The sequence below is a fragment of the Chlamydotis macqueenii genome, chromosome 15 (assembly GCF_036417535.1).
Source record: "Chlamydotis macqueenii isolate bChlMac1 chromosome 15, bChlMac1.mat, whole genome shotgun sequence".
In the NCBI taxonomy this organism is placed as follows: domain Eukaryota; kingdom Metazoa; phylum Chordata; class Aves; order Otidiformes; family Otididae; genus Chlamydotis; species Chlamydotis macqueenii.
This window is the reverse complement of record NC_141570.1, coordinates 10,508,862-10,529,539: the sequence shown is the minus strand read 5'-3', so window position 1 is coordinate 10,529,539 and position 20,678 is coordinate 10,508,862. Positions and strand designations below refer to the sequence as shown.

Below are 20,678 nucleotides of genomic sequence, written 5' to 3'. Positions count from 1 at the left end.
TGAGAGCAACATCCAACCCTCTGCTTCAGCAGATTTTGGATAAAGACCAGAACCTCTTATAAATTGGGATAATTAGTTTACCTCAATATTTTTCCTACTGAAAAAAAAAAGCGTAGAACATCTATAGTATATATGAATTTTGCATACTTTCCAGGCTTTCATGATGCCATTTGTATAGTTATGTACAGTCAAACTGCATGAAAAGGATTGAGCTCTTTAACAACTAAGTTTGATATCAAAGTTACAAGTAAAATTTAAAATAAATTAAATTCTTCAAAGAAATAATGTTTTTAAATCCAATTCTAACACACCTTAATGAAAAATACGTTATTACTTTTTAAAAAAGATAGAATTGGCATATTAGATAGCAACCTTATAAATAAATAGTTTCTGTTTCATGTCTTAGGTGTAACAACACTAACAAAACTCAAAATACAAAATAGTAAAATAATAGAAATTGCAATTTCTTTCTTGCAATTCAATGAAACAGAATGCAACTGAAAAAGTAAACAATAAAATTAAAAGTGTTGATAAAAACGCAACTGTTTGCAATACACGCAAATTGACCCTTTCATGATTCCATGATCCCTTCTGAAACAGATATGTGCTTTTCTTTCATTTCTTTTTATGTTTTCTGGCCATTTAACCACTCAGCACCTCCAAACTGGCAGCATTTTTTAAAAAAACAATATGGCCTCCTTATGCAGTAATAATGTTACTATTGAACTTAAGAATCATTAACAGTGTACGAAGACTGTTTTCCTCCCATTCCTTCATCTATCACAGCATCTCCTTTTACTTAAGAGCTGCCTATAGCTAAATTCTCTGCTCATCCACAGGCAGCTGCAACAATTGCTTTGCTTCTCTTCTCACTGACCAACCAAATGAGGAGGAAAACCTGTGTGAGCAACAGACCATGAGTACACACAGCTGAGAAAGCCATAGTTTAAGTTTACTTCTTATTCACAACTCACATAAAAAATATTTTAGAGTGCTTTTCTTTGCAGTAAGTCTCCCACTGCAACAATTCATGCCTATGATTTGATAATTAGAAATTATGTTAACTTTTCACGTAAGTAGGAAAGAAACATGGAAGTCTATTCATTGCATCCACATAAGCTCTCCTGAGTATCAGGAAAAGATAAGATCACCTCTTGGGTCATATTGCCCCCTCCTGTATTTCACATAACAGCAGCTACCAGTAACATTAAAAAGACACAAAATTAATGCTGTACAGACAGTACTGTTACATGTCATTTCTCACCATCATTAACAAGTGTACCAAGCCTAACAGTCAGAAATGTACTTAAAAATGAAAGGGATATTCACTGGGTGCCTTCATATCAATCTGTAATGCAGATATAACTAAAAAAAAAGTCAGAGAATGTAGACATTCAAGTGTCATATTGTTGCAAATACAAAAGGCATCATCATTCAAATACCAAATATTTTTCTGGAATTGTCTTCGTTTGTAGTTATCTCCCAGAAACCAAAAATTTCTATGCAAATTCAGGAGGGAAAAAAAAAAAAAAAAAACCCACAAAGAAGAAAATTCTGGGGTACATCACACTCCAGCTTTTGCCTGATCAACAGTCTAGATGTAAGAATGCTTGAGGAAAGACTGAACTTCGAGGTGGAAAGGAAATGGTGTACGGTGACAGAAAAAAGAGAAACCTAAGAAATGACAAAGCAGGACAAAAAGGATAAAAGAGAGCAACCTTGGAAACAAGCAGGGGAAACTAGAGCTCCTCTAGTGGTCACAGGACTGCAACATCGTTAGAGTAACAGACATGTAGTGACATGGGATACTGATGCTTCTAAGAATTTCTGCATTAGCACACTGATGTCTGGATTTGAGAATGTGTAGCTGGTGACAGCAGAGTGGAAGCATATGTGAGATGCAGAACGACAAAAATGATCACACTTGTCAACAAGTCAAGTTTCCACAAACACTTGTGCACCTGAATTTGATTGATTATCAATGCTTTTGAACAAATTACTAACTGCTCAGCATTGTTTAGCTTTTCTTTCCATTAGGTAAAGACTTATTTTTCATTGTCTTTTACTACCTGAACGGTGGGTGTTTTCCTGTATTTTACAATTATCTGCTAACACTTCATAAATGATTAAAATTATAAAAAAAAAAAAAACAAAAACAAACCACATAATTCAGAATGAGAGGAAGGTTAAAAAGCTTCAGAATTTTTTTTTCAGAACTAAGTACACGTGCCTGAAACAAATGTGGAAAAACTTTGCAGCTGCTAATAATCCACAAAGAAATACAAATAGCGTGGGACAGCTTATTAAAGAGTGTTTAAAGTTTGCCCTGCCATTCTATTCCTGGAGGGTAAAATTGTTCTGAAACTGACAATCCAGGAATGAAGGAACCGTTACAGGATTTCAATGCTTCAACTACAGGCAGGCTAGAGCGCAACCCCCTAAATTCAGACCTGGCTGAAGCAGAACACACTATGAACGCATCCAATGACACATAGTGAAGGCTTGTTGCACCATTCAAAATGCTTCTGATTGAGCTGCTACAGTAAGCCACATCTGTCTGTCTGGCCACATCTGTCTGACATTTCTGGTCATTGATATCCCCGAAAATTGAAATAGAATATATTCATGCACATTGAATATTAATATTGATTAATACTGAATTGTTGTACTCCCTGGCCAATGCAGTCATCTAATTAGTATGCTTTTAAAGTATTAAACTATCAAAAGCCAACCCTCAAAATATGCTATTTGGATAATCAACACAATCCTACAGATTGTGATATATCCTACAGATATATGAAGTTACTGCTGCTGTTCATTAACTTATCTCTAATGAAATAGACTGAGGTCTTTAAAATTATTAAAATGTGCCATTTTAGTTCAAAAACTTTTACACAGAATCTATCTTAAGATGTATCACTTACCTGATAAACATGGAATGCGTTAGCAGCTTTGCCACGCAGAAAGACTGAGGGAATCCAAACATTAATAAGAGCACGATTTGATCTGAGGAAGAAAAAGAAAGACTTAAAATAGGGAATCATATTTATGTATAAGAATTGCAAAGCAACTACCTCCACTGATTTAGATAATGATCAAAGTGATCAACAAAGCAACTTAACATTTCAAATGGACTATCAGAAATTGTAGTTCTGCCTGAACCTTTTATATCTGCTGTATCTGAAAGTGTTCCCTAAAATTAACATAACTGAAAAAGAGCACTGAAACAATTCACTCTGCAGGGTTTTTTGGGGTTTGGGGTTTTTTTTTTACAGCGTGCATTTGACAAGATTTTATTATACACATGAAATAAAACTATTCATTTCAAACAACTCAATTTTTCGGTCCACAAAACTCAGCAAACAATTGAGTTCATTAAATAACAGACGAGCACTGCACAATTATGGCAAAGCCATTTCCATCCACTATTTTTAATTCATCTCCAAATTTCTCTGACTCAAAGAAAGCAGCTACGTTTTCACTCCCTTATCCATAAAAAGCTACATTCATTAGTCTGACTAATAAAGGCAAAACTCCAAATCACAACACTCTAGAATTATATGGGATGACCAGCAGGGTTGTTGATGGGATTTTCTGTAGTACTATTTGTATGCGTTGATTAGGAGTTATTCTGTAAAAATGAGAAAGTCATTATGAATAGCATCTAGCATCTATCAACCCAAAGCAACAGAAAACCGTGACTTCTTGGTACTTTGTTAGAATACCAATACCTAGTGCACTGAAAGAGTGCTCCAAGAGAATCTTCATAAATCTAAACTCCTTGATTCAACATTATTAAAATAGGCATGGACTGTGCAGCTCTCCATACTTTTTAACAATACAATACCACAGGTGAGAATTCAGTTATTGGAAATAATATAGGAAAAGCAAATTGCTTATTCTTCTTTCCCATAAAGACAGTATGAAAAGAAAAATGTGTATAATGAAACTTACATTTCAAAATCTGACAAACTCTGATCTTCAGATGTTTGACTTAAATCTCCAGGGACCTATATTTACAAAACAGAAATAATTCCCACACACTGGTTATAATGCTTTCTATTAAGAAAGCATAATATTATAAGGAAATTACAATTCAACATTCAATTTTTTAAATGCCAATAAAAACTATTACTGAGGAATAATAAACGAAAAATAAAAAGCTGTGCAACATGATTATGAACATATCACCCTTGCGAGTTCTTCATGTTACAATTTGCTATAGTTTTGCAAAGAAACAAATCAGGGTTTGTAAAAGCATGTAGTTTTGAAAGGTATAGAAAACCCAGGAATTACCATCATTATTAGGCCTTTATAAGCAAAGTATGCTAAAAAAAAGTACATCATATGTATAAACAATTTATGGGGAGAGATGAAGCATATAAATCCTAGCGATCATGTTCTTTTACAACCAACATGAAGAGAAAGACACATGATAATTTTTTTAGCTGTGCTCTTACAAACCATTATATAGTTTTGTACAAGTAAGAAAGTACAGCTATAATACGCATTTGTCATCTCTTAAGACAATAATGTGATTGCTTCTATCTAAAATGCTGAAAATTATAGGTGAAATCCTGCTTCACTAATGCACACAGAACTGTCATCGGCCACTTTACATAAATGTTATAATAAAATAGATATGAATGCTTCCAGTGCAAACAAAAAAGGAGCAATGCCACGTAATTATATGAGCAAAAACCATAGCAAAATATGCCTCCCTCAGAAGGTGGACAACTATTAGGAACATTCTTGACTCCTTCTGTTTCCTCCCTGTTCATTTTCAAATTTCAATTCCATTTTTTGCTTAACACAAAAAGCCAAAGTGAAACAAGAGTTGGTAGAAAACAATTTTATTGTCTAACTGTATCTATTTTACACTCAGTTAGCTATCAAAAATACAAGTAACATGTTCTTCATGGATGTGTTATTATTTGTTATTTGTTATTACTTGTAAGCTAATACATATTTTATTTCATCACAAGTAATGGTTGTGAGCTTATTCCAGAGTGGTATTCTACAGTGTAATAAACAAACACTTACTGGCCCTCTCAAATCGATCAGCTCTTGTCTCATCTGAGATACAAGAGCTTCTTTAGCCATCAGAGCACGGTGCAGCCTCTCATTGAATTCAATCAGTTCCCCATGCATTTCAGCTACCTGAAAAACAAAGTCAAGAGATAATTGTGTTCTAAACCAAAAAAAAAGCCACACTACGTAATTTCTTACATGTATATCAATTTTCATTTAAATTTTTTATTCTACCATACTCTCCAAGTAGTGCATCTCATTGCTAATACATTCGTTTGAACTGACATTAAGAAGAGACAATGTTATAATAATTTTGACTCATGCCTTGAAATGTAGGATTTGATACTGACTTCAACAGGACAAAATAACACTCTACAGCCAATTTTATTCCCATCAGAGGATATCCTATAGCAATTGATTCTAATAAAACACTTATTAGCTTTTGTTGTCAGTTTTAATCTTTAATGAACACAGCACTTAACAGTTACAAACGAATCACAATACTTTGAGCTGGGAATAATGCAAAACGCACAAACTCCATTAAACTTTGTCAATAACTCATGAGTAATATATTCTGGACTCTTACTTGGGGTTTTAATAGAATTAGAACTAGGCAAATCTGTGAGGGGTCAAAGGAGCATAAATACCACAGCTATGCTGTGGCACAAGTTGTTGTACATCAGTAAATAGCGTGGCCTCAAGCACGGTCTCTTTGAACACAAAGTCTAACTATGTCTGTGCTCTCCATTTTTGAGTCAAAGTGTCAAGAAAGCACTAATTGATGCAGGATGTTTACGAAAGCGAACAGAGCTGGATGAATGACAAGGATGAAAAGTAGAACAATTTACAGAGCAAAATATGTTTAAGTTGATTCCTGCCAAGAGACGCAAGAAACAATAAAACTCACACTAAAGTTAAAGATAATATTGAGGTCTTGAATTTTTCTCAGACAGAAGGTAGCTGTAACATGTTATCATCAAAAGAACATGATAGGGAAACTAGCAGAAACAGGAAGCAAGGCTAAAAGAAACTTAAAATGTGTGTTCAGCAGGATTTTTAGCTACTCCTTGTCAGAACCATTACACTATAAAATTGAATGAAAGTTTCAATTATGATGGATGACCCATCAGTACACAACATACTTGGCAAGGGAGTTGTCCTGAACTGATAATGTCACTTGTAGCCTTAGAGCAAAGAAATTTGAGCCAAAAAGGGTTTGTAGAATTATTTTCAAGGGAAAAGACTGACTCTTCAGGAAACCCCACTGTTAGAAGTTTCCAAGTAAGTCCTCCCTATATGACTCCTGTATTAAAGAAATGGAATACTGATGAAGATCACTGTCAGAGGTGGAGCACCAGATGAGCAGTCCCAGAGCAGAGCAAGAAACGCTACAATTTTAACAGCAGTCAGATTAAAACAAGCAGTAGTGACTGGCTGTCCCTTCTAGTGGGCACGGCAGGCTACCACAACAGTATTGTTAAACATGTTTTTGAGGTTACGGCAACTCTTGGAACATCTCCTCATACAGCCATCCAAAGCTAGGAGAATAGTAGAGGCAATGGGGTAACGTGAAAGCACAGCTCAGTATGATGAATATCAATCCACTACTTTCAACAATAGCACAGGGACTTGGACTACTGTCAAGTCTCTTAAGAGTTTATAGATTCCCTTTTGGAGGCAGTTCACTACTATCTATGAATTTAATTTTTTCCTTTTCTTCAATTATAACTCTGCCTTCTCCCACTTCCCCAGGGAAGTTCCCCAAGATAAAGCAGTTGAATTAAATTTGTTTAATTTGGTGCTTGCTTTCAATTTAGTGCTTTGTTCCAGACAACCTGTATCCTTCACATAACAAACAGAAAAAAACAGCTTCAATTTCAAAAGCTAGGAGCTGGCATCATTGATTAAAAAGAAAAAATAAAAATAATTATAGCTGAGTTGAACTTCAAGTATTCTTTTCCAATTTCTTTTTATTTTAGAGGGAGTCCTTCAAATCTAGTAACTCATCAGCATGACATATATGCAAAAGAGCTAAACTAAGCCCAGATATGATTTGTCTAGACTGATCTCTCCTCTTAATTCTGAATTTACAAACTATGCTGAAATGCTCAGCAAACTACAAGCTAAAAGCCAGTAACAGTAACTGAACTAACAACAAACTTTCCTTGTAGAGGGACCATCAGGAAGTAAAAAAGAAGATTTCAGAGTTATTTAAACTCAAATAAGCAAACATTTTTGTTTCCCAAATTATGTAAGCAGTTTTAGATTAATATCGATGCTTTATCTTATACATTACAATACAAAAAACTTGCAACAAGTCTGAGTTACCATTTAGTTTCACTCTTCACTTTCCGACATGTAAAAGTTTAATGTGGTATTAATATAGTTTCAAGAATCAAAAGCTTTTTAAAAAATTATTTATGGTGCACTAAAGCAGCTTTAATCTACTGCTTTTGGTTTTGTTCTTGTCAAGCATTTCTGTTGCACTTAATCCCATTAGAAAAATAACTTCCCAGCCTCATAAGTAGACTCTTTTCTGGCTCCTCCTGATAAAAAATCAGAACATTAGGACTTGCAATGTTATCAATTAATGACACTATGCGTTAATATCTCAATTGTTCATTCAACATCAGCCTTGATAAAAAAGGTTCTTTAACTTCAAACACTTGTTAGCAATTAATAGGCTCATTTTGCAAAAGAAAGAGATATCTAAATCCATATGGACTTCTGTGTTGTGACTAATGAAGTAGGTGCCACTTAGCAAGCAGTTTCAGTGCATAAATTACAAACACTTATTCACCAAACAAAACTGCCAACTTTACTAGATAAGGTAATGATATAATGTCATGGAAATATTATTAACTCTGGATAAATTATTTTCCATTAGCTTAATCACTCATTCCAATTCAAAGTGAGTGGTGTAATATTTAAGAATATAATTCAGATTAATATTAGCAGGTTACTGTTAATTACAGAGAGCCTGGGTGTGTAGGCAGAACTTCATTGTATTTCACATACAGAAAGATGCAGCATGCTACTAGTTGCAAATGCACAGAGAAAAAACATAGTACTGATAGTTGGCTGATGTGATATCAAAAGCAATATAAAAACTCATTAATGGATGCAAAAATGAATTTGAAATCATGTTTGATTTTTCAGTGCCAGTCTATCAGAAGAACAAAATCTACACTATCTGATGTAATACCTGACCGTTTTCTCTCCCTCTGATTTTGACGTCCTTGAAATAACTTTCTACTTGTAGACTCAATTAATATGTAAATTCAACAGCTCTCTCAAAACACTAAGTAATATAAAAATTTATAAGTGTCCCTAGCAAAGCTGAATAATAAAAAGAAAATTTAACAGCAAATAAAACAGCATATCACTTATTACGTATTATCAAAAGAACAAATTGGCAGGTATGTTACTTGTGAAAATCACATTTATTAGTAATTAAGTTACTTCAACATTTTTTCTTTTACAAGAAAAATCTTCTACCATCACAGCAAACCAAAAGAAGCGATGAGATATACTTCTGAATAACAATATTAATTTAGGTTCCTCTAATTTTCCCTGCACCAAGGTCTGCTAAAAGCAACAGAGGTCTCCTTTTAATTATATCCTTTCAGTTACATTTTATGTCATCACATCTTCCTTTATTCATTCCACACTGAAGCTTAAGCAATAATTTTCCCTACTGGGACTTCAATCATCTTCATAGTTGTTTTTGTCCATGACAATATTTTTAAAGCAGAAAATTAAAGTACAAATGAGCTAAGTTTCCCTTGGCCAGATGATCATTCAGATTTGGTCCTGGTCATATCAGAAAGTATGTTTAAAGAACCCAAATCCTTATCACGAAGGGGAAGTGAGGCTAACATAAAATATTTAAGACTCCACACTAACAAAACTCTAACGACCTGTTGTCAAAATAAAACCTAAGTCTACTCCTGCTGCCTGATAGCACTGCAGTTATATTGTCCAGCATGACCAAATTTAAGAGCAGTCTCCAGACAAGTGACAAAGGTAAATACCTCTTAATGTTCCACAGCAGAGGACAAAGCTGTTAACTTAAAACATGCTAGGAATGTTTCACTAAGTGTATGAATAACACCATCTGTCTTAAAAGGACATGCTTTTAGAGTAGAGAAAAGGACTTTTAAGAACTTGCAACAAGAAAAAATTAGTACTTTTTTAAAGAGTGTTTTAGTGGAACTCAGATTTTTTAAATCTGTGTTGCAGCTAAAATTCGTAAAAGTTTTCGCACAAGCCACATCTGAATTAATGAATTGTTGTCAGGTATAGGCATGTTTTTGCCCAGTTGTCTCAAAATGAAAAAAAAAATGTTATTTCCCAAGAATCTCTAGACAGAACTGGAAGTTGCTTCCTTTTGCTTTCAGTGGAAGGTGTTTTTTCCATGAGAAGATGCTGTTTTTCAAAAATCAACATCCTTCTACATTTTTCGCCAATAGAAATAAAGCCAAAGGTCTCCCAGAAAAAACAGATAGGCTACTAAATATTAATAATTTCATTTTTTTGTACAAGTGAAAAACAGGAAAACTCAAAATAGCACACAGCCCAGACAAATGTATTGATACAGCCTTAAAATGCTTAGTTATTTCCTTCTTTTTCAAAACTTCCCTTTTGTATTGTTGACATTTCCATCTGTAAGCAAGTTATTTGGTTCAAGGCACACTGAAAGATCCATTTAGGAACAGGATTGGGTTTGAGTTGTTTTGGTTTGGTTTGGGTTTTTTTGTGGCATAGGTTTTTTTTTTTGTTTGAGGTTTTGTTTGTTTGTTTTTTTCACTATAGCTCCATAAGGCAAGCACAAGTCACAATTCATCAAAATCAACAAGAAAAAAATAAACGGTAGCTTTCAACTCAAAATACATGGGTAACTGCACATTAGCTGAACTGCATATTAATGCTTGCAATATTTGTCAATTGTGTACAGTACTATCAGTGGTAGCAAGATTAATGCTGACATTCAGAAGAGCACTAACACATTGAACAGGAAAAACTGGCAAGGTTTCTGGCAAGACCTGTGCCTGGCCAGGGAAAATGAAAGTAACCAGTAAATGTAAAATCAGATACACAGGATAATGAGTTTAATAAGTGTTAATAAAAGGGACTAGCGTTAACAAAAAAGATAAAAATTACCATGTCTCTAGCTGCTGCATGCTTCCACATACATCCTCATAGCAAAAGCCAAAGCTCAAGAAGAAAGATTTCAACAACGAAGATCTAAAGAAAGCTCTAAACATCACCGTTATTATCTTTCCCTAGATCCTTTTAACTTCTCACTTCTCACCTACAGGAAGGTTTCACCTCATCTACTGTGCGGAGATAGCTATTCTTAATTGCAACTCATTATCCCTTTATTAGGATTATCTTCATGAGCTAACACTAAAGACTCCAAATGTACAACCAGCACTCTTAAGGATAATCTGACACACGCAATGAAGTACGGAGACACAGTTACTATCAGGAGATCACTTTTCATAACCATTCCGTAGCCCACCTCCAATAGAACAAGACTTGGAACTAAATTGATATTCATTATTGGATACTAAAAATCATGGACTAAAAAAAAAAAAAAGTAATTTCACATGCCACAAAATATTATCTGGTATAAATCACAAGATTTAGATTAAAAAGAAAAAAAAAAGAAAAAGAAAAAGAAATGCTGACAGACTAATTTTTACCTAGCAGGCTTTACACTAGACCAGGTATTGACTGTCGTCCCGTAACTTGCACAGATCCAACAAAAATACAGACTGGCACAAGTTTTGTATTTTAGCTACACAAATGTAGTTGTGGTTCCATACCTAATGCAAACCAATTGGTGAGCTCAGCTGACTTGACTGTGTACAGATTTGGTATTTATCAGTGCCCAGAACCAGAAAAGCAGAACAGAAATATTTCTTTACTTGCTCATCATAGTTTTTTCATTGTTATTCCCCATAGGCCATGTTTGGATTGCAACAATAAAAAGACTTCTCACACCAGCAGTCCCTCCTGGGAGAGGACTGCTTGAAGTCACATCAATCTATGGTTTTACTATTCCACAGATACTAATTTGCTGCCATTTAAGTCCTTGCTAGTAACCATCTGTTGCTAGGTTGCTAACCTTCCTTTTTTCCTTTAAATCATGATAGATTAACATAGTTAGGTAACATTCTCAGCAGTTGTTGCCATCCTTTAGACGCACCTTAGTGTTTACTGTGTCCAGGGTTTTACAATACGGAAATCTTCAGCAGTGATCATAAAACACTGCTGCTTTTCATGTTCATTCATGTTCACACTATGTGCAGGACTGCCAATCAGATGAGGAAACTAATGAAAATACCTCAAAATGATCTGAATGAAAATACCACAAAAGTATTTTTTAAGCCAAACCAGGTTCTTAAACCAATTTGCACCACACACATAGAAACTACTGTTCCATTACAACTGTGGATGTAGATGCCCTGTGATGTAGAAGCAGGATTCAAGCCATAGATTGGCTGCCTAAATCGTTATTGCTGCCAAAGGTGCAACATAAACCATAGCATGTGTTTAACCTGAAGAACTTTTTCTATGTTTTCCGCAAGTATGTGATTTGATATAACAAAAGATACTACCTCTTCCTGAACTTCACACAATGAACTCCTGAAAGTCACACAGCTCTTTTCACATGATTCTATAATATTTCCTTACTCCATTACGGGGGGGGGGGGGAGGCGGGGAACAAAAAAACCACACCATCAAAAGGTCTAATGTTTAAAAGGATTTTAAAAAGCCACGTACCCAACTATAGTGATACATGCCATAATTTGCTCTTTTTATATAATTGCTGGCTCAAAAAAAAAAAACCCTCAATACAGCTTAAAGTCACTTGAACACTTTGAAATGAAAATGAGGAGATTGAAGTTAAAAATCTAGAAGGCAGTTTGAGTACAAATAATCAGTAGCATGCTTCTGAGGTCTTCAGATGCAACTGGCCAGCAAATTACTTGTTCAACAAGAGAGAACAGAAGGCATGAAAATTCAAAAAGTGAAACTCTCCAGAATGGTGAAAGCTTGCCTTAATATCCAAAATCACCTTTTGTAGATGTTGTTTCAAATGCTTGAAACAATTAAACTTTTCAGAAGAGCTGGATAATTTCTCAGGAATTTAAAAAACATTAAACTTAAACTTCTTGACAGATGTCAGATCTCATGAATATCTACTATTCAGAAATAAACTCTCAACTCTAATCTACTGAGTGTACTTATTTGAACAAAGGGATTCACATCTTGAGTTCACGTGATCAGCGCATTCACCTTCCATGTTAGAAAAAGTTTCCCAGCCTCACATACCAAATGCTCAGAGATCAAATTATCCAGCAAAAAAAAAAAAAAAGTACCACACAAAAAATTAAGATTATGAGCTTTAGAAGAGGTAGGAGAGTATTTTCAAGTTCATTAAAAGGTAAATTAAAGGTAAAAAAGGTTTCTACGGAACTTTAAAAACCGAGCAATTTCTAGTTAATTTATGTAGAAAAATTCCAACTCCTAGAAATGTTTCCTGTACAGGCTTCTACAAGAAAAGCCTTAGAGAGCTAGAAATGGGTTTGGTTTAATTGTTTGGTTTGTCTCCAAGATTCCTGTAAGAATAAGCGTTTCTGCAGAACAATAAGGGATTAATATATTGTGATACAAGTTTCGGTACATCAAAAGCCTGTTATTCTAGCAGAGAACTTAGTATCCTCATTCCCTTGTCTGGCAGGAATAGTCTATGCCAGGAAACTGAAAATTCAATGTCATTTATTGAGTCTTTACCAGACCACTCTCATAATACAACTTAGTATATCATAAGCATAACCTACAATTTAACTTTGATGAAATCCAGTTTAAAGTCCACCACTAAAATTACTCTTAAATAGAGTACAAAGTTATCAAAGGCTGAAACTGCAAAGAAAGCTGAAGTAATGTTCTCTCCAGTTATATATGTTTACTAGTTCATACTGGTCTCTAGGCACAAAGAGAAAGAACAGACCAATTGGAAACAATGTCTTACCAATAAAAATCTAACTGCAGGTCTTTTAAAGAGGTACAAACACCTCAATTGTTTTAGGTTTTTTTGTTTGTTCTGCTTCATTTTAAATCCTTAGCCATATCAGGTCCGACATGTCAGCAAGTCTTTAGCAACTTTATTTTAAGCTTAGTTGCAATGCAGACTATGAAGAATTTGTTGCTCCCTCAGTGTGTAACACAGGAAATCTCCTGGTGTTGTTACTCTGACAAACCCTACATAAGCAGGGCAAAGCAAATGAAACACATTTTTTCTTTACATACAGCAAGCATGCTCACAATGCATAGCAATGGCCCAAAACAACTTACGATGATTTTAAACACACTTTATTCATGGCTTGAGAGTTGTATAAACTGACCTACTTTCTCTTCTAAAACAAAATAGCATTCCACTCCCAAAGCATATGACATTGGAAAACATATGGGAATTGCTAGAGGTATCCCAAGACCTATCAATATCCCAACAAGCTTCAAATTGGGGGTTAGAAGAAATTGTGGTAACTAGATAGGTGTTTCACTACTATTTCTAAGGAAATACACCATTATAAAAAGATATGCAGAAATTTTACAAAACTTTCTCTAACACTGTTTTAAGCATAATATTCAGGAAAAAGTCTCTAAGTTTCTTCACTCCTTCAGAATTTGTAGTTGCAACTTTCCTTTATCCACTTGGTTAAATTGATCACAATTAAATTTGATAAATACAAACTTTTTAACAAATATGTTAAGAAACTGAAAAGTTCTTAAATATCCTTTTATGAACAAAATAATTTCCAATGGAAAAAACAGGGAAAAAAAAAATCTCTAATTATTCAGCAGAACCATTCTCCTTACTCTCTTGACAGCTAGTCATTTGTCTGTGGGAAGACTTCAATATCCTGATCAGCTACCAAGAAATTCAAGGTGTGTTGGGTTTGTGTAGTGTCGGGGGCTACAGTGGTGGCTTCTTGCAAGAAGCTGCTGGAAGTCTCCCCACTTTGTCCAGTGGACCTGGCTGGCTCCAGAGCTGACCCACCACTGGCAACGGCCAAGCCAACTGGCAGTGGTTATAATACCTCTAGGATAACATATTTAAGAGGGAGAAAATAAAACAGAAGTGTGGGCAGAGAAGGGGAGATGTGGGCCTTGTGGGCCTCACTCTCTGGCCTCCCACTGGGCAAGGGTCTGGGCCCAGCTGCAAGAAGTGAAGAGAGCCTGAAAGGCATCTGCCCAAACTGTTTGTGAAGAATTTCTTGTGAGAGGAACAGCTGCAGATGCCAAGGTCAGTGAAGAAGGAGGACAACAAGTAATGTCGCTCCTGGTAAGATTCCGCTGCAGCCCATGGTGAGGCAGGCTGTCCCCCTACAGCCCATCAAGGCCTACGGAGGAGCAGAGATCCGCTCGCAGCCCGTCGAGGACCCCACGCTGGGGCAGGCAGATGCCTGAAGGAGGCTGTGGCCCATAGAGGGCCCCCATTGGGGCAGCCATCTCCTGACAGAGTGCACCCCGTGGAAAAGGACCCCGCACTGGAGCAGTTCATGAAGGACTGTGGCCTGTGGGAGGGACCCCACGCTGGAGCAGGGGAGGAATGTGAGGAGGTCTTCCCTTGAGGAGGAAGAGGCAGCAGAAACAAGGTGTGATGAACTGACCACAGCCCCCATTCCCCTCTGTGCCGCTCCGGGGGTTGAAGGAGGTAGAGATAATTTGAAATGAAGATAAGCCCAGGAAAAGTGAGGGGTGGGGGGAAGTTGTTTTTGTTCTCTCTCATTACCCTGTTCTTTTAAATTATGTGTTTATAATATATTTATTATATAATATCGTATATTTATTATTAATAAATTGAAATAGTTTTCCCAAAGTTGAATCTGTTTCACCCATAACGGTAACTTGTATGATCTCTCCCTGTCCCAAGCAGGGCTAAACTATGACACAAGGAAATATTTGTCCTCAGTTGAAATAGTCTCTTAGGCACAAAATAACAGTTACTAAAAATGTTCAGTCTGAACATATTTCAGACCCAATTCTAGCTGAATGAACTGCCAGAACAGCATTCAAAAGTATTTTCTATCTTAGTCCTCAGTTTGGAACACAACGCAGGCTAACCTTTGAAAATAAGACTTCACATCTTTCATTTGCAGAGAGAAAAAGGAGTAATGACTTTTGGCAAATACATCAGGATTGTTACAGGAGTTACATCCTGTTCTGAGTATGTGAAGATACTGTTACAGACTGGTGAGTGAGATCCAGATGCAGACTTCCTCTTCTGGATGTGACTCGCAACAAGGTTTTTGAGTGGCTACATCTACTGCTCTGTCATCAGGGCTACTGCTAATGGTATCTTCCACACATTCAGAAGTGTTAGCAACAAATGCCTGAACATGCAGAAAAAAAAACTTAGTTCTACTAAGGAAGATGCTTTTAAAGCTGAAAGATATTTTACTTGTGTTCTTAATTAAGATACTATTTTGATAGGTACAGAACAGAGGAAAGGAGTCAGAAGAACCCAACCAAAGGGATGCACGAGGGAGAGAATTCGTTTCACGTGGTCCTATGAGAAAAGGATAACCAAGTATGAATGTTTTAGAAGAACTGTATTAATCTCTTTGATGTATGACCTGCATTTGCAGTCATCTTCATGTTAATCAGTTAATATGAGTATCCAATTTCAGAGTATTTTGGGCAAGAGAAAGACATGGGGAATTGTTTTACTTTTTATAAAAATGTTCATTTAATATTTAATAGGAGATATGGATATTAGATATTAAATTTCATTACTTTTGTCTGGAAAATAATTTGTATTTAAATTTAGGATGAAACTCTAATCTTTCCTTTTTTTTTTCTTTAATTAATTTTACATTAGTCTTAAAAGTGAATCTTCCATTAGGAACTTTTTCTAACACGGTCATATCAACAGAACTAGCAGCTTCCATCTTCCATTTCTATAGTGCAGTATTCAACAAGCTACATGGTAAAGCAATACAAAAATGAAACACAGTTTGGCAGTTAGAAACTATTTGCAGCTTCAAATGTTATGCTGCAATCATGATTCCGTAAAATTTGTGCAGTACAGATTTTACCTCAATCAATTTTCTTTCATAAGAGCTGGCCAGTTCCTCATTGTTTTCTACTTGCTTTTGCTCTTGAATAGTAAATTCACCATCACTGCTCCAAATGTTTGGGAGAACTAAAAGAAAGAGATACCTCACATTAAAATGTTAAGTTACATAAATATCTAAGACAATATGTTTAGAAGAAATAGCTCTAAAAGAAACAGTTATTAAAAGTATCAAAATAGGATGTAATACTAAACAGTATTACAAGCACTAAAATACAAACGCTGCAGGGAACTTTCTTGTGAGTAATGATTAGACAGGTACTCTCAACAGAAAAAAAATGCAAACTAAAAGCATTTGGCTGTTCTGTGACTACAGCTATCTAATATATGTAGGTAGTAACTGCAACTCTTACACAAAGCCTTTGAAAATCAAGCCTACGCTTCTCTTTTAAGACTTTTTCCTATTACGCTTCCAAAATATAATTTCATATTACTTGCACAGATTACTTACATATTATAGAAATCACAGAAAATAAGATTGAGAACGGACATTCCATACTTCATCTAGTATTTCATGGTTTCGCATGAAGCGGAATCAGTTGTAGTTATTTCTTTCCTGACAGTTAATTGTCTAATCTATTCCTAGAAACCTCCAATAATGGAGATTTTATGCTTCCCTGCACAATCTATTTAAATTCAAGTATTTTTCTCAGAAAGGTTCTCTTGATAGCTAATCAAACTTCCTTCACCTGCCATTTAAGCCCATTACTACTTTTCTTATCTGCAGTGAATGAAAACTACAGTTTATTCTATTCCTGTTCCTAGCTATCATTTATGTATTTGATAATCACTTTAAGGCCTATTCTAAGTAAGTCTTCTCTTCTCCAAGTTACACAAAGTCCAATTCAACTTCTCCTCACAGAGCATTAATTATTTTTTTTAAAAAAGTTAGCACATATAAAGTAAACAAGCCCTAATGAAAGAGAGGTTTAACAAATGCTTTCACCATGTTTCAAAATCTAAACTATATATACAACCACTATAAGATAAAAGACACCATAATTCATCTGACTAAATACTCTTGGGCCTGGGAGTCTACTTCTGCTCCAAGGATGAATATTTACATTCAGAAGTTTATTATTATTTTAAGTTAATTTTGAATGCTATTTTAATAGCTATTTCTTGCAAATCTTGCTTCAAGTTCTTCAGCCAGAAACTTTAAAGATCAGCATTTTCATATACATAATATGATTGTATCTAAGCAGGTTTGAAAAATGGTACACATCCAACTCCTGCTGATGGCTGAGAAATCAGGATCATTTATTAAATATTTAAACATCAATATCAAACTGCTCAGTGTACAGCAGTGATCACTCATGCTGAAAGCTGGTATGACAGTCTGAACTTGACACAGTTCTGACTCTTGGGTAATTTATTTGTAATGACATTTGTTGAGTGGGTTTTTTGGTTTTTTTTAAGTCATCGCAAGGCAAAGTAGTATGCTGAGTTTCATTTGCTATTTTAGGAAACTATTTAGAAGCCATACTCAATAGCATCTGATCTGATTATTGTAGCAAACATGTAGATTCTTCTCTATTTATAACCATAAAAATAACAGCAGAATCATAGAATCATGGGAAGCTCAATTTATTTTGACTCTTTCAAAACAGTTTCACAGAAAGTCTAAACACAGTGTTCTAAAAATCTATAATACATTTAAGACTTTTGTTTTGATACCATTTGGAAGAAGATTAATCATCGCTGAAATTACTCATTATGATAACATAGGGCAGCAGTGAAATTAGTTGTATGCAACCATTTATGCCTCCCTAATGAAGACAATTTCCTAACATTACAGCAAAAGAGGACAGCTGGGAGTTTTCCAAGTTCAAACAGATCAGAATTCCATGTCCCTGTCTACATGTAAGGCTAGTCAGAAGTCTAGAACCTTTACCTAGGAGAGTGTAAATTAATAAGAAACCAACAAGAATTTTAACTTAAAATGACAAAAGTAGAGAAAACAGTACTTTCATCGTCCTATTTTCGTCACAAAATTGTCACAAATTCAGAACAGAGCAATAAAACAGGTCTTGTAAATATACTCTGTAATCCTTTTAAGCATGTAAGCTAATTAAGAACAAAATGACTGAAGACAAGTTGTTACGGTCACTCTAAGTTATATCACAATTAGAATTCAATAATTTGCCTTAAATTACACAATGTTACATCTACTGAAAAGTACAAATAGCTCTTTTGAATAATGCAAATATTCTTAATTATGAAGGCTCACATCTGAAAAATATGAATGCCTATGATGAGATACTGCAAGTTATGTATAGAAACCATGGGTACAACAGTTTCTATAAATGGGTAAACGAAAATACTTCTTTTTGTTTCACTCTCCTTTTTTAAAGCATATCTAAACATATTAGTTCTCAGCGATTATTTACATGCTTAAGTACTTTTCTGAGTCAGAGGCCTCGGTACTACTAAAATTTTCACATAAATCTCCAATGGCAGCTAAGAAAAAAATAAATTTGTTTTTATAAAAATACAATGTGTGAATTACAGTAGAAGAAAACTTATTACAAATAGTGCATGTAGCTGAAATTTATTCTGGTCACTAATGACAAATACTACAGAAAAATATTGTGGATTGATTAAATATCCTTTGAGCATAAAGCATACATGTATTCATTTTTAGAAATGTTGGTACCGTTCCATTCCCCTTTTTCATCTATAAAATCTGACCATCCTACTCAGTTTCTATTCTTACCACTCACTAATTTGCATAATTTTAACATGGCAGAATATAGCTAGCCTAGGAATATTTTTTTTCTTTTGCTATAATTACACTCATCATGGAAACTGTCAGCATCTAATGAAGGATAATTTCTGCTATTATAAGAAGCTTAACCAATGGTTTTTGTGAATAATTCCTAAAATGAATCACTACACTCCAGCAAAGTCGGAAGTAAAAATATGTGTTCTCACTAACAAGAATACTTTTAAGGATGAATGAAGTTTTTAAACTACAGATAAGTATAGTGACTAGGCCTTAAGAGCAGAATGTAGTATTCATTCATGCAGCCATTTATATGACCACAATATTGAAAACTAAAAAAAAAAAAAAAAACAACAAAAAAACCACCTTAAAATAAATAAAATAAATAAATAAAAAAAAAGCAAAACACCTTCTGTAGTCAGTGGAAATACAGGTCCCAGCAGAAGATGATTCAAGGCTCCAGTTCACCCTATCATGGACACTTCTATCACCACTGATGAGCAACACGTAACACTGCTGATAACTCATTATCTTTCAGATATCAAATTTGCTCATTAGAGTCAGAGAAACTTAGCAAAAAAAGTGAAATGTCTGGTCTTAATACAAAGTTTATTTCAAACAGTCTGCAAATACTTATCTCCAAAACAATACTAACAGTATAATCTAGGTATATAAAATTTTCTATCCTCAAAATAATTATTGTTATGTTCCAATATCACATTAATTCAGAGATTATTTTTAAATTAAATTTTCATCTAAAAGGTTTTTCTGGAAAGTTTCTTATGGAAAAAAAATAAGACCACCTCATCTACCAGAAAACGCTCTGTAAAAATAAGTACAAAAGTCTACATCAATATTTTTCTCAGAAGGAAGATATTAAATTTGCTATTTTCACTACTAGGAGACATTACTCTACCATGATTGGAAGAGATTAAGAGGGCTTATAATTATCTCTTGCTAACCCCACTTTCATGGAAATGATTTCCTTTCAAAGACTCAGCAAGGAAAGCAAAGACTTCTTGACTGTTTCTGCTCAGCAGTAATTGATAGTATGCCATCACATAACATACTTTTTGTTTGGTATCAATCTGCATTACAAAACTGTTCACACAACTGCAAATAGTTCAGTCAGAGATGCACCAGGGACAGATCTCAAAGAAACAGGATGCTGATATTTTCCAACAGGCGGCGCTGATGTCACACTGGGCAGCAAGTGGAAGCATGAACCATGTCCCCAGTCACACACGAGTTGTTTTGTGTGGATGAAGGGTTGGTTATGGACCAGGGCTTGCACAGGACTGGGTGGCTGGTTATCTACAGAGATCCATTCCAGGATCAATCAGAGTCAAAAATAAAAATGCAGATTACAGTAAACCAGAGACATGGCTGTTCACTGTCTGTTCTTTCATTGTCAGTTTTTATACAGGTCCAGGAGTCACTTCCATCATTTGGTTACTATACCTACGCCTCCAATAAACTCTGTCTCAATGGCTGCATACAGAAAAACAAACCCTGTGCATAGATTTCTTCGCCCCCTCTGATTTTATCCTTACCTTCTACTGTTTGACCTTCTCTTCTGAGCATCTGGACAGCTCCTACATACTTCTTAAGTTGCACTTTTAGCACCTCATTTTCTCTGTTGATAAAAAGAACAGAATAAATAAATATTATTGTTTTCTCAAATAGAAGAAAACCCCTTTCAATGGAAACAAGCATACTATCAGTTATAATACATCATAATATGAGTAAATAATATATCAACATACATAA

At 34.9% G+C, this 20,678-nt stretch overlaps 1 protein-coding gene across 5 annotated transcripts in view; it reads right to left on the bottom strand.

Moving 5' to 3' along the window:
- Positions 1-20,678, bottom strand: part of SNX29 (sorting nexin 29) — a 120,426-nt gene that overhangs the window by 61,062 nt on the left and 38,686 nt on the right. For 4 of the 5 annotated variants that reach the window (XR_015260206.1, XM_086759796.1, XM_086759798.1 and 1 more), the window contains exons 14-18: positions 20,462-20,544; positions 16,146-16,252; positions 5,044-5,160; positions 3,955-4,010; positions 2,925-3,006 (exon numbers count right to left, since the gene is read on the bottom strand). Coding sequence is in view for 4 of the 5 variants with exons in the window: in XM_086759796.1 (XP_086615922.1) it covers positions 2,925-3,006; positions 3,955-4,010; positions 5,044-5,160; positions 16,146-16,252; positions 20,462-20,544 (445 nt within the window). In the remaining variant the exon portion in view is untranslated. Of the gene's footprint in view, positions 1-1,257; positions 1,349-2,924; positions 3,007-3,954; positions 4,011-5,043; positions 5,161-16,145; positions 16,253-20,461; positions 20,545-20,678 lie in introns of those variants that run through there. The other variant, XM_086759797.1, reaches the window with a different exon arrangement.